Source organism: Prunus mume, linkage group LG2, assembly GCF_029339155.1.
Source record: "Prunus mume cultivar Tortuosa linkage group LG2, ASM2933915v1, whole genome shotgun sequence".
In the NCBI taxonomy this organism is placed as follows: Eukaryota; Viridiplantae; Streptophyta; class Magnoliopsida; order Rosales; family Rosaceae; genus Prunus; species Prunus mume.
The window spans coordinates 898,712-916,091 of record NC_142699.1 but is presented as its reverse complement, the minus strand read 5'-3'; the positions used below and the strand labels follow the sequence as shown (position 1 = coordinate 916,091).

Genomic DNA, 17,380 nt, shown 5'->3' with positions numbered 1-17,380 from the left:
CTCTATAGTATGAGAAGATAATTTTAAAGTGTTTTGCTTGCTAATTCTCCAAGGAAAAGAAAAACATATGCGTTTCAATCTATTTTCAACTATGCTTCGGTGTGCTTTTTCTTCATGGGGGTCCCTTTGCTTTGCTTTGTGGAAATGTCTTACATGGAAATCAAAAGTAACAATCTTTCATGTGATGAAATGGGTAATTTCATTAAAAAGGGAATCATACTTCGTTTCTCTTTTTCTGATTTGACATGGCATTTTAGCTCACTTTTAATTTAATTTGCCTTTGATTGTATCTAATTTTGTTTGTTATAACTTATAATTAAATTGCGAGGAAGATGAAGAGTTGATCAGCAGACCTTGGATAAAAAGAGGGAAAAAAATCTAGGTAAGCAAGGGGCTCCCTCACCCGAACGCCTTTATTCGAATCCCCATATTCCAATATTGCTTGTATTAAAAAAAAATAAAAATAAAATTCCGGCCAGAAGGTTAAGTTATTGGAATTAGTTGTGCACTTTTATTGTTTGCTCTGAAACTTTTATTCACTGTTTAAGTTAACAAGATGTTCACTTTATGCTGTTGTTGTTTGCATTTGATTGTTTTTAGATAAAAATGATGGTTCCTTTCTCAATATTAGGAATATGAAAGAGTAGTCTAGATAGCCTTTCACATCATTCTCAGACATGGTGATGGCCTTGTTGACAAAAGCCTCGCACTCAATGGGTTCACGGCAACAAACAAAACCCCCCTACTACCAAGGCAAGGCTTACCCCTCTTCCTTTTTCTCTGCATTTACTTTAATATATTCTTTATGTGTAATATGTATGTATGTATGTATGTATGTATGTATGAATGTATGCACCTCTCTAGGCTTACTTTTTTCATTATATTTTGATTTCTTCACTTCCAGATTTTATTTCTTTTTTTTTGGGTAAAGCATTCTTGGCTTACAGGTAATTTAACAAGCCTATTTCTCCGTAAACTTATAAACTAGTTCTGATTCTTAGTCTGAGGATAACTTTTTTTTTTCCCTAATGTTTAAAGAGATTTTAAGTTCGAGTCGTGGTTGTCTAAGTTGGATTATCAATTTTTTGTGATTGAGAGAGTGACTATTTACTTCAAATTTAGCTTTGAGTAAGACAGTGTGGTCCTTTCCTGCAAAATTTTGCTTTGAGTGTACTGGGATTTTGCAAAGAATACAGGTATTGGCTTTAGTGATTCTGACAAAACAAAAGTCATGGGTTTAAGAAAATATGATGAACAAATAAATAAATGTGGCCTATATCACCACTTTTCTGTAGCTCTGTTCTTTATGTTTGCTATGCTTACCCCTCTCATCCCATTTCTTTCTTCTCTTGAATCATTCCTCATCTGGTACAGCACAGCTGTAAGTTATCCAACATTGATTCTCTCTCCACGTTTCTTTCTTTCTTTCCCACCCACCTTAAATATTTATTTCATTTTGAATTCTTTCTCTCTTTCTGGTATTTTCATAACCTCTGGCTTTGTTGGGTGTGTGTGCTTTAACCCAAAACCCTATTCAATGCCAATTTGGCAAAGCCATCTAAAAATCAATGCCTATGCCTTCTTTCTTTCTCTTTGCAAATTGCAGCAGCCTTTAGTTGCATATAGGTTGTTTTAATAATCTGTAGCAGCTTTTTCTTTCTTTTTATTTCTCTCTTTCTTTTATTTAGTGGGTAATTATTGGAGATTATGTGAGATATTGTCACCTTTCCATGATTACATTCAAATGTTAATGTTGGATTTGAATTGGGTTAGTCATTGATGCTATCTGTGTGACTTTTGAACCAAAAGAAAAGTTCTTAAAATTGGTTCCACAAAAAAGAGTAATTTTTTATCGACTCTAATCTTTGTCTAGCTGGCCTGACCGTGTGGATTTCCTCTATTTGTTATGTTGAATCTAAATGATAGTTAGAAACTTAGAATGATCATATGTGTGCATTGTGCATGATGGTTAAGCACTTGATGCATATAATCTTTTACTAATTCATAAGTTTATGTAAAGAGAATGCAGTTAATTATGATCAGAATGGCTGAGAAATCATAGCTTCTCTGCTTGTTTCCACCAAGAGGCAGATGGGTTCATGTGGGTTAATGAGTTGGGGTTAGAATTACAAATTGCGACCTAAATGAAGATTTAGCACTTAAAAAAAGTTGCCAACTTTTAAAAAGCACCAATGTGCCCCACTTTTGTTTTTGGCTACACAGACAGGGAGGCCCATTCTTTTGATTTCTTTAAGTTTGCTTCTTCAGACAAGGTATAGTATCCATTAAGCTAGGCATCAGGATCATCAACATCAAACCATAAAAAAGAAAAGTTGTGCCAATGGGATTTTCATATAACTTTGTCTTTACATTTTCTATGAGATATTATAAAGCTGGGTGAGCTACTTCCTTTAAGTAATGCATTGAGAAGTGTTGGTGTCTTGTTTTTTCGTAGCAGCAAAGCTATGGAATCGGAGACCAAGATTATGGTTGCTGCTAATGCTATATGTATGAACCAAAACCAATGGCTTTACTGCTTCTAAGACCAGGTAAGTCTAGAGGACTCATTAAACATCAACTTTTTGTTGTTGAAATTTTTTCTTGTTAAGTGTCATTTTTTTCTTTGTGTTGATCTCATTTGCATTTTTAAGCCCAGCTTATGATCTCCAGTAGCTTCTCAAAGAATGAAAATTAGGAACAAGTGAGTGAAAATGATCTGCTGGGTTCACTCTTGTCTTCCATTTTAGAACCCAGGTCTGTTAGAAATGAAGTTGAACTGATTTTTACCTCATATTATAAGCAGAGTTCACTCAATTAAGTCCATTTTTAGAGTCACCCTTTCTGCAGTGAATATTTTTGTGTGTACATTTCTTATTTGGAGATGATTGTGATAATTGCCCTCTTTCTTTGAGTGTCCGGAAGCAGGCTTGCATTGTTTTAATTGAGTAGGCTGGTTATTTGGGTTTCTGTTTCTAAATGTTTTTGGACCAAGTATAAATCTTGCGAAACACTTCTACGAATTGGTTTTTAAATTTCACTTGAAGGAAATCTGTCCTTTTTCTTGGTGGAAAAAATACTCTTTTAAGTGTTGATGATGACTATCATAAAACGTATGCTACTCAACATTTTTTCTGTCCAAACTGTACTTTTCATTCTCCTTCTTCCTGTGCCCTGAAGCAGTCAAGTGCCTTTAAGTTAGCAATTGACACGTTTAGACTTCTTCGTCTGAAGTCTTTTCTGTTTTCAGGTCTTCTTTGACCTGTTTTGGAGCTTAAGCATAGTATTGTTTTCAACTGAGTGTTGTGGAATTTTTCCCCAGAGCAATATAAGAAATTTGAAGATACATTGACAGTCTGGTGATCGTGAAAGGCCTCATGGTCAATTATCTTTTTAAGCATACAAATATCACATGTTCCAAGTTATGAAATATTATTTGTAGCTTAAATTCATGATATCGGCTTTGAAGAAATCCTTAAACCGTTTGAACTATCATACAATATTCTTCAAGAAAATGTTTCAATTATTTGCTTATTTTACTGCTTTATGAGTGGTTGTCCTTCCAAAGTTGATTTTCTAGATCAGAATGGTAATGTCATAATCTATGTGGATTGCCTTGTTCACTACTCATCCCCAGGAAATATAACCAATACTGTGCCTTTAATGGTACTTGACATAATCAATGCATTTGTACGAGTCTAGAGCTTCTCTTTTGTTGGTATTTAAAGAGGCAATAGCTACATTTTTCTTTTCTTTCTATTTTCTACATCTTTACTGTGATTTCTTGCAACATTGGTTTTGAATCATCCTTATATCAGAATGTTAAAGGTCTTTTTCATGTTTTCTTTTTCAGCTTGAGGCATCAATATATATGTGCAAAGAAAATCTTATAGAAGAATCAAAATGTTACCAACATCTGAATTAGGTAGAAGCCTGCATTTGATCACTCTCATCAATTAGTTCTTACAGCATCCATAGCAAATACCCCAACCCCCTTTCGCCCCCGAAATTAGCTTTAAAGCGGGGAGAAAGCAAAAATCTAGTGAGTGGGACTATGAACGAGATTGGTTCTGCAAGAGCAAAACCATGGAACATATATACAAGCTCAGACTCAAGCCCGTCTCAAGCAGGAATTGATCGGCAAGTGCAATGGAAAAGCTCTGGAACATCCATGAATGCCATTTCTTTTGGATTTGTTGCCACAGCTATCTTGATATCTATGTTTCTTATCATGGCCATCTTTGAACATTTGTTCAAGCCAAGTCCTTCCTTTTCCACACCTGAAGGCGCAACTCATGGTTCTCTAGAGTCTGGCACTTTTAAGAAGCATGGAATTCCACAAACTGTAAGTTCCTACTTCATATTGTTGTTGAAGTAATTACATAAGAGGAATTTTCTGTTGTGTTTAATATGTTCCAATCTGATTTCAAACCCTTGTGTTTTTTAATGTTCTTCATTCCCTTTAAGTACTAGTTTTACTTCCATAATTGGAAGGGAAATCTGAAATTTTTCTGATGCAAAAAAAAGAAAGTGCTTTCTTATCATGCATGAATAACAAAATTGCTAGCATTCCAAGTTGTTATATCTTCACCTGCATTTCCGCTTTTATTCTCCTACAAGAACAGGGGAGTTTTTAGATTTGAGTACTTTTTGCACTGTCCTTTTTCCCCTAGTTATGTCTGCTTCTGCAAGCTCTCTGTGCTTCAAATGATTGAGAATTCTTCACTTTTCTGAGCTCAACCTAGCCTTAAAATGTGAACTCTTCTAATTACTTCATCTACTTGTTTGAGCTGATCTTGATTGTTCATCTTACAGGTTTCGACATCTTATGCGCCTGATTTCTCAGTATTGATGCCAGGACAGCAGTATCCTACCTACCTTGCCCAGCCTGCTCCTCTCCCCTCCTGCTCTAGGGAAGGGATTTGTTGGCCTTCCCATGAACATAAATTGGTACTTCCTTAGGATACACATACTTCCATTGCGGCATTATAATTACCGGGGCTGTTTGTATATCTACAAAATGGTCATATTTCTTCAGTTCCATACTAAAATTTTCTATTAAAAGCTGTCTTCTGCAAGAACATACTATCCTTCACCAGATAATCAGCATTTGACTATGGACTTTTGTCAAAAATCAGATATTCCTTGCTGTATTTTGTGGTTTCCCTCTCTTTCTGGAGAAAATTATTGCCCATTTGAAATTTGTGTGGCAAAATAGTTGAATTAGAAGGAAGCAATTGCATAATTGAAAAATTAAAACTCGAGTCCAAGTGCGTAGAGTTTGAATGAGATATACAGATAATGCAAGATACAAAAATAATCCACCCAGTATTCTATAGTGGGGCCTTGGATGAGGTTGTATTTATTAACTGTTGGATTAAACTAACTAATTTGATCTAATGGCTGAAATATAGGGCCTCATCTAAGGACCTTAGATAAGACCCTCATCTAAGGACCTAGGCATGCTAGAAGAGGGTCAATGGAACAAAACTAAGGCCCTCAGCCAACGAGCAGCCAAGCTTAGGGCCTTTTTTATGAACCTGACTTTTTTGTTATAAGTCTAAAGTCGCAAGGGGGTGCACAATATTGTAGAAATATCCCAAAAAAATTAGTAGAAACACAAGAATTAAAAATTGTCTGGAGGAATAACTCAAAGGCATAACTGATTTAGGAGCTTAGCTTGTAATTTGAAATTATTTCTGGAATGTCAATTCCATGCAAAAATGGATTTTGATTCCCTTTCCCTATATGTTTACAAGGAAGACGAAACCGCTTCTTCTGTTACGGTAAATTCATCCAAATCTAGACACCACGGCCGAAGCCTTACCCAACCCACAAACCGTTGAAAGCCGAAAGCTCAGCTCATATACCCCACCCAAAATTTTACATCAGATAAATTTGCAAATGACAGAACCCTGCCCTGTTATGAACTTGTGAAGATCAGAAAAATCTACATTCAAAACAAATGACATCAGAGGTGAGAAATGAAATATACACGAATCCTAGCCCTCTGATTTCAAATACCCTCACCCTCTCACATCCACCCCGTTCTTCCTCCTCTTAGTACCATACATCTATACCATGTAACTTCTTTTCTTCTTGGGAGCTTTTCCATTTTAATTTGACAAAAAGCAGAATGAGCTAATGTCCCTCCAACTCTTCATCAGGTAATATCACAGTCAATAAAGAATACTTCACACGAAGTGAAATCCTGCCCTTCTCAACCACTAGCCTTGCCCCAGAGACAACCCAATAACCTGGAGTCTCTTGTGGCCCTCTTGTCATCTCTGTTGTATCAACAAATTTCCGAAGCTTTGGAGCTTGGATGGGAACCGGAGGACCCCCAGGGTAAACAGCAGAATTTATGTTCACATCTGCTGGCCGCGGAGGTGGCTTCTGAACTGTTGTAAAATGATGGCTGATTAGTGTTGATATGAGTCCAGATTTATGTGCCAAACCTGGTGATCCATCCCATTCAGGATGCTTTACAACTGTAGCCCCGAAAACAGTAGAAAACCGGAGTCTCAAGAAGAGGATATTCTTTATTCCATAATTCTCAACCTGTAACTGGGCTCCGGTTACTATTGAAAGATCCTCATCAGACTCCACAGGCGCAGTGCAGACATGAGAGAAGTTCTTCCATTGGACTTTCTCATAGTATTTACGATCATAGGAATCACGACGGAAGTTTCCATTTGGATCATCTTCGAGTTGGAAGATTTTTGGAAGAGAGGATAGGTGTTGTAAGTGGATGGCCAAACGGTTGCTTCTTTTGCCTTCTAGGTACAGCCGCAGACCAGTCACTGGCCTCTTTCCTACGTCAACCTGATATCAACGTATAACAAATAATGATTGCCAGAAAGAAAACTGTTTTAAGCATGCGAAGTACTCACATCACATCTCTCTCTCTCTCTCTCTCTCTCTCTCTCTCTCTCTCTCTCTATTTTCTGCTCAATAATCAGATGGTATAGTTTATGTCATGGAATTAGTGGAGCATCATGACATATGCGAAGACAGTAAATCACCACTCAAACAGAGGCCATTATCAATTCAGAGATTTGCAGAACTTAGATATGAGAACAGGATTGACCAAACAAAAAAAAAGATATGAGAACAGGGTGACAAAAGTTTTCTATTACCTTCTGTTCTAAAAATAGACAGAATAAAACAGTTTCTAGAGTTAATGGATGAATGACTGGTTCAACTTCAACATGACAAAAAAAAAATTGTCCTATGAACATAAAAAATGTATTTTAAACCACTCAGTCGCAACAAATTTTTTCTTTTCTTTCTTTCTGAAGAAAAAAAAAAGGTAAGCATGGGGATACATTACCAGACTGGTGTTAACGTAAAGTTTGGGCCCCATTAAGCTAAACTGTAGAGATGCATTGCTTTGTTGTTTCCGCTGTGGACCAAGAGGAAGTTCACTAAAAACTGGTGCCCACTGCCTTGGCAGCTGGAATTCCAAAAACTGATGGAGCTCTTCAATTGGTGGTTTATCTGCAAGATAGGAGCAGAACTGAAATTTACTCCTGTTTCTTTTCTTTATTTAAAAAAAAAAGAAAAAAAAAAAAGATAATGCTTTGAATCTGTTGCAAAGCTAAAAACTTATCCTGTAATATTGTGGACCAACCCTACAGATTATAAACTGCTCAGCTCCAGAAGGTGTTTCTCCATTAATGGAACAATTGTGCTAAGTTACTCTTAAAATTAAAAGGATCATGATTCCTTTTCACAAGCATGCTTTCATAACAGAAATGTGCAATATCCATTAGAAAAGCACAATCGGTTTTGGAAGTTGTAATCTCCTCTTAGTCAAAACAAATTGGCCCCAATATTCCATTGTAGGCAGTATATGCATGGCCACTACATTCATACGCTAGAGTGCTTCATCACTTAAACAGACACGCTTTTTTTTTTGGCATCAAATTTCCCAATAGCTCATATTTAATTCTTCTAAAAGTAAAGAAAACAAAACATGGTGGAGGATACTTTCCTGGAAACTACAAATAAAAGGTTTTAGAAGCTACACAGGAAAATCTGACATAGTTTCAGTTTAGGAAATGATGCCTTCAAAAACTCAATATCTCAGTAAATTTATTATCTATATTTAGTTTCTTTCACAAACTAAATAAAATTACAAATCAATACCAAAGAAAGTGAAAAAAAAAATAAAAAATTCCAAGAAACTTCTATTTAGAAAACGTTTAGGAAAGACAACTGCAGTTTTGGCTGGGATGGAAAAAGAATTTAGCTTGGGGCTTTTAAGGGCTGTAAACAGTGCTGATGAAGTTAAGTTGGCTACTTGTAGATTCTAGAGTTTTTTAATAGGCTGACTCACAGTTTTTAAGGTAGGAATTAACAGTTCAAGGTGTCGGAAGTTGGAGAATTTGCATAACTTCGTCTAGTAAAATAGATAGAAAACCACTGACCCTTGTTACACAGCAGTGCCTTTCCCCTTAAGAGGGAGGTTGTGGATTTGAGTCCTAGCACCAGGGATGGGCAATGGGTACGCAAAAGACACACAACCGTCACCATCACCACTACCAATTCCTAACACCAAATGGGTACCCATTGCCCATCCCAATCTATGGCACCTCAGATTAGGATTGCACATAATCTTGAACAAGCATCAACGACTAGAAACCTGAAATTAGACCCACGGGTGACAACAACAGCCCATCTCCAGCAGAAGAACTCCCGACTCCTAAAACTTAACAAACCATAAATAAATGTAAATAAGCAGCTTCCTGCGGCATGTGCAAATGCAAGTCCATGTTCTCTTTCCAAATATATGACATGCTGCCAAACTGTGAATCTATACCATGCATCCAAATAAGATTCCGCTTCATCAATGATTTGGATTGAAACTCTGGCAACCTAACATACCAAACTATCTATAGATATGATATACACAAATAAGAGTCAAGATTTTTAAACGCAGTAAATAGAAAATCAAATGCAACAGTGATGCAAACAGAAGAATTTTTGCTTACATCGTAAATAAAGATTTATGGCATGGCTCAAGAATCCACTCCCTGGAACTCCATTCAGCAGAGAGGTAATTGGTATAAATGACATCGCAATTACATCAGGTTCAAACTGAACAGTTTGTAACCATTCATTATGGGATAGATTTCTTGTATCACTTCCACCTCTCCTCTTGCAAATGCTTACAATATCCTGCAACTAAAGTAATTTAGTGACAAAATACACAGATGCACAATTTAAAAAAGTAAGATTTACAAAGATATCTGATAACCAATGAATGAGGTTTAGTAATAAAACGCACTTCCTTGCGTGAATAAGAACTTGATGGACTAGTATCTGCAAAGTGCAACCTCTGCTCCCTGATTTCGAACTAAGAAAAAAAGAAGAAGATAAGATCTCCTTTTGAAGGGGGAAAGAAGGATACGTAACTAATTCAGACAATAACTTTTTAAGGCAATCCATTGTTGGTAAAAAGAATTATATTAGGCAATCCAAAATCAAATCCCATAAGGACAAGGAAACAATAAATCCCTGCTAAAACAAAATAGCAAAACTATTACTTCAGCACCTATGCCTAAAAGGACCACAACTCCCATCAACTTATGCATCCATATAACCTAAATCATCCAAAAGAATAATTTTATTCAACAATAACAACCATTTTGCAAATCTTTGGTAATCCAATTTCAACAGGGTTTTCCTGCACGTGTGTCACACAAATGAAAACTTTAAGAAAAAATGAAATAGATTTTCAAGTCATAGTCTAATATGAATTACTCTGAAGGTTTTCTTTTCAACTCATTATATCAACTCAGTAATTTTGACACATCTAGGAAAGGATACATCCTTGTATCTATCCCACATATAATCACTAGAAACTCTGGAATACCAAGATTCAAAATTATCCAGAACAAAGGATATTAACCTTTAACCTTCAAATACTTTGTAATCCATTCTTTTTATAAACAGGTCAGTAGATTCAGAACTACTTCTTGCCATGTACTAAGAAGAGCAATTTTATTATCTAACCAAACAGACAGGATTTCTTCGAGAATTAAGAAATAAAACTAAAAGTTATTAGCAGTCCAAAGACCAAACTCACGGTAAGGAATCAGATTGTAGGTAAAATATACTATTGATTGAAACAATTTAGATGCTAAAATTAAAATGTTGAACTAAATTAAGTACCATAGATGCATTACGAACCTTGTCATTCTTGTAAACTTGTTCCGAAGGCATACCATACTGACCATTTGCATCTAAAAACCTTTTATCTGCCATATCCTTTAATTTTTTCTGTATATCGGCTGGTTGAAGAGTTGAAGAATGCTGCTGCTTCATATATATAACATCCTTCCCTCCCATCTTCACACCAACAACAATATGGGTTCCAAATGTCTCTATAAACCTAGAATGAACATGAACTATAAAAAACACATTCCAGTTTTCAAGTTTGAATACAGTAAACTTAGATAAAATAAAACTAATAAAAGATAGAAGATATATCATAACATTTGTGTTCATCACGAGACATAGAGATCAAAACTCTCGATGGTAAGAAGACTCAACCCCACCTATTACTGCATTTTACAGATGCCATATAGTTCAAACCAATAAATTCATCAACATGAAAATTGGTTATTTCACTTGAGAACCATGAGGTCCAAGAATTTTGCAAGAATATGCATGACCATGAAACATAATTAAGGTCCCTTGCATTGGATGCAATTTAATTTTGGCAAGTCTTTTAATGAGGTGTTTCCTTGGCAACGTGAATACTAAAGTTATTTCTTAGTTCCAGAACATAATCAGGATCCTCGGGCAACAGATGCTCATTAATGTAAAGAGGTTCTTGCATTCCCTAGACAATAAAAGCTCTAGACATAAATGGCAATAAATAAGTCAAAAAAGAAAGGAAAAGTTTGCAAAGCTGTTGACACCTCTGGTTATACATGAGAAGATTGTTAAGAAGAGTTCTTTAATAACAAAGCACACTTGTTATTTCTTGAAACAAAATGTTTGCCATGCAAAAATATTTCCTAGCTGGCACAGAACCAGAAAGAAGAATCTTGTCAGTTATTTGCATCATTGAATATGACCAACCCTAGTGTCCACTTTGTTACCACATAACCAAACACTGAAGTGCAGGAGTATGGTACAAGTACAACAGAATTCTGCTAAAAATGAATTGATGAAGTAAATAAATATTTTGGACAAGCCTTATGAACCATGGTTCTTACCCTTTTTCTCTTTTTATACCTCCTTATGCAAGGCATGTATGTGCATGGCATAGGCAAATCAAATAGCTTTTGAGAAGTATATTACAAAGAAAAGCTTCCTATCAGAAGTCAATAAACTGTAGTATGAATTAAAGACATGAAGCTTTAAAGACTGAGCTTCGTGTAGATCAGCGCTAACGTTATCATTTGCCCAAAAACTCTGTAAACCCAGCATGTAGATAGACACTAATGTTATCAAGTAATTCACCTTGCTAATGCAGCAGGTTCCCATGATGATGGGACTGCTTTTTTAACGTTATCAAGTAGTACCATCTGAGATTTTTCCAGTGCAACGGTATAGAGAGTGATGAATACCCCATCGAAAGCAAGGGTCTTAGTGTTAGCTGCATCTTTCTGCCAACAGCCTGAGAATTCAAACATAGAATTGAAAATACCTGAGGGTATTTTTCCAGTCAATGAAATTTCCTGGTTGAACTGCTCTGACATCTGCAAGGGAGAGAGAAAATGAGAGAGATTAAAATAAAATATATAAAAAAAGGCAGCAAATTCACTTTCTGCTCTACTAACACTTTACATGCTTAAAGCAAAATCACAATAGACAAATAAAATTCACTTAGGAGAATCTAATGCAGTATCTTAGCATAGAAGCTACTCTGGTACTTTTAAGGGTAGGCAATCCAGCATTCAAATATTTGTTCATTACTGGAAATCCAGCCTAACACCACCCAATCCCCATGAGCAAACAACAAGGAGCCTGGATTTCGCGCTAGGACTTTTTTTGTTCCTTTCTTGGGGCAGGGTAAATTTCCATTTACTGATTTCATCTTTTACGGAATCGACCCCCCCCCCCCCTGACTGTACAAGAATATGCAGCATTCAGCTATCTCGGGTTTTGTCCATTTTTGTGTTAGTTAAACTACTCAATCATCAAACAAACATAAAAGACTGTATACAAATAACATTTTTGCTAGATTGTATTGTATCCATATGTACAACTGTTTACAAACAGGCCACACATATGAAGATTAGATTTTAGATTTTAGATAACAAAACTGCAATGGTGGTATGCACACCGAAACTTGTGAGAATTGGGATTGAGAACAACTGAAGATACCTGTTGGAAAGAGAGAACATCGGACCTGAAGCGTGTGCGCTCTCCTTTATCGCATTTTATCGATTTGGGAACATTGGGGATTGTAATCCCACCTGGAAGAACAATCTCACGACCCCCATCGTCATCGATTTCAATCAATCGAGAAGTGTACGACTCTCCTTTGCAGTACTTGAGCCTTAAATCGATGGATATATCATATCCATGCCCAATTGATGCAATCGCAATCTCAGCAGCTTTTGGAGCTGGAACCTTAAGCGCCATCACTCAGCACATCGCTATTTTTCACCAAACAAAGATCCAAAGTCTGCATTTTTCACAATATAAGTTTATAAAAACTCAACATACAGTTTCGCATATGTCCGAATCCAGAAGCTATCATTAGAGTCCATATATTCAGCTCAGAAGTATTGAAAAGTTGACAAAGTTTTACACAGAAACCAGATCCAAGCTGAAAATATAGCTCACATTAAACAATTCAAGGTCGAGCTAACCAAAAAGTGTAATTAAATGTGTAAATGCATGAATATTTTGCAGAAATTAGGCGGATGCAATACATTTTTTTAGCTCAAACTAGAAATGGAAGTGGCAGGAAACAGAGCTGAAACGCAATCGTTCTACTCGTAATTCTTGCGAATTGTGCAATGCCAGTGCGAGATTCGTACAAAACCCTGGCTCGAGGACTAGGTTTTCGAAAGAGAAACCCTACTGAGAGAGAGAGAGAGAGAGAGAGAAAGTGAGAGAGAGAGAGAGAGAGAGAGAGAGAGAGAGAGTTTGTGTTGCGGGGTTTGACCGAATTTGAAAGATTTTTATTGACTCGTGAGTTGTTGTTATGAGAACCAGAAAATGTATGGGAAGGGACGGTGGGCCCCCAATGTATTATTTTTTATTTTTTTGGGTCAAGGACTTTTAATTGGTAGTTGATCAACAAATATAAATAAATTGTCCAAATGGCGCTCAACTTGTAGCACACTTTCTATTTCTATTTTCACCATATTTTTTATTTTTTATTTTTTATTTTAAGAATAATTGTCACTTGAAGTTTTTTTGGGACAAAAAATTGTCACTTGCCTCAAACTGAGGATATTATAGAATGGTTTCGACGGTATAATCTTTCACATTCCTATATAATTAAATGTTTTACTGTTTGATGGTATAATCTTTCACTTTCAAAATACATGTTTGTAATCAAATTGGGGCTTGCCTTTCGTCTACTAATTCAATTTGTATTTCCCTCTCTCCCTACATTATGTAACTCCACTTATTGGGTTAGATACTTCTAGATAGGCATGTAAAATGGGCTCGTCCGACCCTATTGAGGGTTATTTCATACCCTAGTTAGTTAGGGACTTTTTTTTGGCTCTAAGGGCCAAAAACTTTTGGGCTCATGAACGGCCCTATATGGCCCTATCAAACAGGCCACATATATAATTAATTAAAGTACAAATTTCGGGAAACTTAATCAATGTACGAAGTTAATACGAAAAAAACATGATGTAGTAAGCCTATAATAATGAGTTGGGCCAGTCAATGCCCAAAAAGTAGGGCCGAGTTCAGACTAGCCCATTAGGCTTGGACAATTTTTACAAAGACTATATCAGACAGCTATTAAAACCATCATCATAACCCCTCACTATAACCCTTCACTCTAGCCTCATTGCAAATGTAATACCAATGGGGTGTTAGTTGGATTAGCTCAAACCCTTGGTGCACTCCCAAGTGGTCTTGGATTCAAGCTCTCATAGTACCCATATGTGTGAGTTTTTTCCCTTTTCCCTTCCTAACTTTGGAAGAATGAAAAAAAAAACCCCAAACCTATTCACAACCATATTCCACCACCACCGGTCACTCTGGATGGGATCTTTATTGGCAACTCATCTTACCCCAATTCAACCTTTCACAAATTCGTTGAAGCATCAAAATAGTTGTAAACAAAATTTTAGGTCAACCATTCACTTCCCCATTTGATTTTGGTAAAAGGGAAGGTTCTTCATCATGATTTCTACACCTAAAGAGAGTATGAGAAAGAGTAAATAAAAAAAATAAGACATCGCATCTCATCGATTGAAGTGGATGAGAAATGTTTTGTTTGGCATACTTTTGTCAAGTGTTCTTTTGTTGGAAATATATGTCAAAAAAATTGTTAAAAATCAAAGTGTATACTGGATAAGTATTTTCAAACTCGGAAGTACTTTTAACTATTTCAGCTAAACGCTATTAAAAACATTTTTAGCACCTCAAAAAGCATTCCCAAATAAAGTCAAAGACTAACCCAAAAAATAAGATTAAAATAATAGAACAACCACGATGACTTGGGCTAATCTTTAGCCCTTCTTCGGCTTCGTCACTTTTAAACCAAATATTCTCCTTATATAAAATTTAGATTTGTAGAAACATACCACATCTATTGATCATGAGTAGTTTCAATTTTCAAACCTTCCAATCTTAAAGGTTTTATGTTCTTTTTGTAAGGTATACTCCATTAGATTCTAACAACCGTTCAACCCTGACTAGAATGTCAAATTCATTGACAATTGGGAGGAGAAGCAGTGAAAGTGTTTTGCGCGTTTAGCTAATAATTTTTTTTTGATATTTATTATACAAGTGATACTGAAGAGAGGAGGAATTGAACCTTAAGACCTCAGTAAATGCTCTTAATCACTTGAGCCACAAGTCCTTACAGTTAATGTTGTTTTTAATTTAAGTCATGTAGTACTCTTTTTCATTTTCAATGTTGTTGTACGCGTTTTCATTTTCAACGTTGTTGTACTCGTTTTCATTTCAAGTGAAATAAAATTATGTTTTTGGAATTTCAACTTCTTTAAGTTCAAATGTTATAATAAAAAATCCCTTCTTTTTTTTTTGGTAGAAAAATCTCGATGTTATAAATGCATTGGAGATGGTCTAATACCAAACTTCCTACACTATTTATCATAAAAAGAAAAAACTTGTAATTAACCGCAATGAACACCCTTTTTTCCTTACATGCATAATAATAATAATAAACCTTTTCCCTATTCTTCTGTTACTACACCATCAATATGTTGCCAAATCTGACATCTTTTCACTTTTAATGCACACCAATGGTTAGGCACACCAGATGGTTAGGAATCTACCCTTTAGCTATTTTCAACTCACGAGTCTTCTCATCCACAACATGTCTCCAGTTTCTTCTCACCTTCTATACCCCATCCTTTGGACCTTCCCGCACTCACAAGGCCCCACTTTCAAAAGCTCCATTGTCTTTATAAGCAAATGCAAATTACCATCTACCTCCGCCAATTCAAGCTCTACCTCTAACTTCTCTTCTCTTCTCTTCTTCTTTCTTCTTTTCTTTCTGGTGTATATACTTCTAGCTAGCTAGCTAGCTAGCTGTCTGTATTCACAAGCCACACCTCCATTTTCAAAACACACCAAAATGGATAAATATTCCAAGATCAACATCATGAGGCACTCCCAAAACTCAAGATCCATAGACTTTTCAGATCTTGAATCATTTTCCCCAACTCAAAAATCCAACACCACAAACCCCACCAAGAAAACCCAAGAAACCAATCTCCAGATCAAGAAAAACAGCACAACCCAAGATCAGAAAGGAGATGAAGATGATGAACAACAAGGCAATAGTGTTGGAGAGAGCTTTGGTAGTGTGGTGGTGTTGAAAGGATCAACTCCATCTTCTTCTTCTTCTTCAGCTGCTTCTGGATTTCAGTCTGCATTCAAAGGAGCATTCTCAATGAGAAGATCTTCTTCAGTGTCAGAGAGGTATTGCAGGATCCATGACCAGTCTACAACAACATTAACATCATCACCCAATGATGATGATGAAGATCAAGCTGCTGCTTGGGGGACAACAAGATCTATGAAGAAAAAGCACAAAGGAGGCAAGATCCTTAAAGCCTGTAAGCGCTTTTTTGGACTCTAGCTTATATTAGCTTGTAGCTCACTTTCAGTCACATACGTTATTAGTAACAGACAGATACACCCCCCAGTGCACTGCGTTCTGTTTCTTATTTTTTGGTTGAGACTACTTGAGATGAGATAGATCCTCTTATTATTTAATTGTTTGAAGAGGAAGAGTGAATTTTGGATGCTGCCATTGTTGGACAATCAGAGCTTTATATATTATTATATATAACCAGTCTACTTTCAAATTTTCAATTCACCTTTGGATATAATTCAACCCAATTATTACCTAATTAGTGGCCTTTGAGGCTTTTGACTCCAACCAACAAATGGGAGACAGAGGGGAAAGAACACAAGCAAACACCTTCCAACTCTAATATTCATTAAAGAGATGAGATGAAATATGAATATAATTCTCTGTTTATGTAATTTATGTGTTGGAATTGTACTTGTCCCAACACTATCACCCACTATCATTATATAATAATAATAATAAAATAGCATTTTCATGAGCAATAGTCTATGAACTTGTACATGATTCACATTTTGGTCTTTGAATTCAGAAAATGGTTGTTGTAGTGTCTCAACTCCACTTTCATTAGCCCCGTTGGTCCTACCGTCATATCTATTACATTGTCAAATTTAGAGGCATAATTGTCATTTTAAGTCCAGCTCCTAGAATTTTTAAGAGCAATGGTCAATGAACTTATACATAATTTAATTTACGGTTTTAGTCCTCCAACTTAAATATTGACTCCTGTAGTCCTCTCTCACACCGTCCAGTCGTCAAATCTGTTACATTTTTAAAAAAAATCTAAGGCCAAAATGGTCATTTTACGTAGTTTTTACTTCCCACCAGCTTCCCTCCCAAATTCGTTGCAGTCTCTGACAAATTGAACCCTAATTCCTTCCCCATGCATGTCCCATTGATTCTGGTTTCAATAATAAGCATCAACCCAGTGAACTACCCCACCCACCCAACCAAACGACAAGCCACCCTCCCCTCCTTATTGCCAGCTGAGCTGATTTTTCAGAAGACATAAAGGATCTATGGATGAAGTTTGAAGATGGGGGAGAAGGAGGGAGTGGCTGAGGAACAACTCCTATGTACGAATTACTTAGAATTTTCCAATGT

General features: G+C 36.1%; 3 protein-coding genes across 8 annotated transcripts; 2 read left to right on the top strand and 1 right to left on the bottom strand.

The window, feature by feature from the left end:
- Positions 1–928: 928 nt before the first annotated feature.
- Positions 929–5,150, top strand: LOC103319015 (multidrug resistance protein). 5 transcript variants are annotated; one of them, XM_089045053.1, is made up of 4 exons: positions 929–947; positions 2,459–2,549; positions 3,851–4,342; positions 4,813–5,150. In XM_089045053.1, the coding sequence occupies exons 3-4, from the start codon at positions 4,052–4,054 to the stop codon at positions 4,957–4,959; spliced, it is 438 nt and encodes a 145-aa protein (XP_088901179.1). In that variant the 5' UTR covers positions 929–947; positions 2,459–2,549; positions 3,851–4,051; the 3' UTR covers positions 4,960–5,150. The 5 variants fall into 5 exon arrangements, with proteins under 5 accessions (XP_088901179.1, XP_088901181.1, XP_088901178.1 ...); XM_089045055.1 differs by lacking the exon at positions 929–947 and adding an exon at positions 1,032–1,196; XM_089045052.1 differs by lacking the exon at positions 929–947 and adding an exon at positions 1,032–1,196 and having other exon boundaries at positions 2,456–2,549.
- A 513-nt stretch (positions 5,151–5,663) lies between these two features.
- LOC103319014 (MAC/Perforin domain-containing protein) lies at positions 5,664–13,117 on the bottom strand. Of its 2 annotated transcripts, XM_008220499.2 has the most exons (8): positions 12,897–13,117; positions 12,343–12,646; positions 11,476–11,714; positions 10,195–10,396; positions 9,290–9,358; positions 8,994–9,180; positions 7,331–7,497; positions 5,664–6,822 (listed from the first exon to the last, which is right to left on the bottom strand). In XM_008220499.2, the coding sequence occupies exons 2-8, from the start codon at positions 12,601–12,603 to the stop codon at positions 6,139–6,141; spliced, it is 1,809 nt and encodes a 602-aa protein (XP_008218721.1). In that variant the 5' UTR covers positions 12,604–12,646; positions 12,897–13,117; the 3' UTR covers positions 5,664–6,138. The 2 variants fall into 2 exon arrangements, with proteins under 2 accessions (XP_008218721.1, XP_088901177.1); XM_089045051.1 differs by lacking the exon at positions 9,290–9,358.
- Positions 13,118–15,602: 2,485 nt separating this feature from the next.
- On the top strand, positions 15,603–16,504 carry LOC103319013 (uncharacterized). The gene has a single exon (XM_008220498.3). It carries the CDS (start codon positions 15,758–15,760, stop codon positions 16,262–16,264), a length of 507 nt encoding a protein of 168 aa, XP_008218720.2. The 5' UTR covers positions 15,603–15,757; the 3' UTR covers positions 16,265–16,504.
- Positions 16,505–17,380: the final 876 nt, after the last annotated feature.

Excerpts from the sequence above, each read along its gene's own strand:
- LOC103319015 (XM_089045053.1), top strand. The coding sequence starts at position 4,052 with ATGAACGAGATTGGTTCTGCAAGAGCAAAACCATGGAACATATATACA. Across the intron at positions 4,343-4,812 it reads AGCATGGAATTCCACAAACT|GTTTCGACATCTTATGCGCC; the intron begins GTAAGTTCCTAC and ends TTCATCTTACAG.
- LOC103319014 (XM_008220499.2), bottom strand. The coding sequence starts at position 12,603 with ATGGCGCTTAAGGTTCCAGCTCCAAAAGCTGCTGAGATTGCGATTGCA. Across the intron at positions 10,397-11,475 it reads GAACCTGCTGCATTAGCAAG|GTTTATAGAGACATTTGGAA; the intron begins GTGAATTACTTG and ends TGTTCATTCTAG. Across the intron at positions 9,359-10,194 it reads AAGTTTACAAGAATGACAAG|TTCGAAATCAGGGAGCAGAG; the intron begins GTTCGTAATGCA and ends TTTTTTTCTTAG.
- LOC103319013 (XM_008220498.3), top strand. The coding sequence starts at position 15,758 with ATGGATAAATATTCCAAGATCAACATCATGAGGCACTCCCAAAACTCA.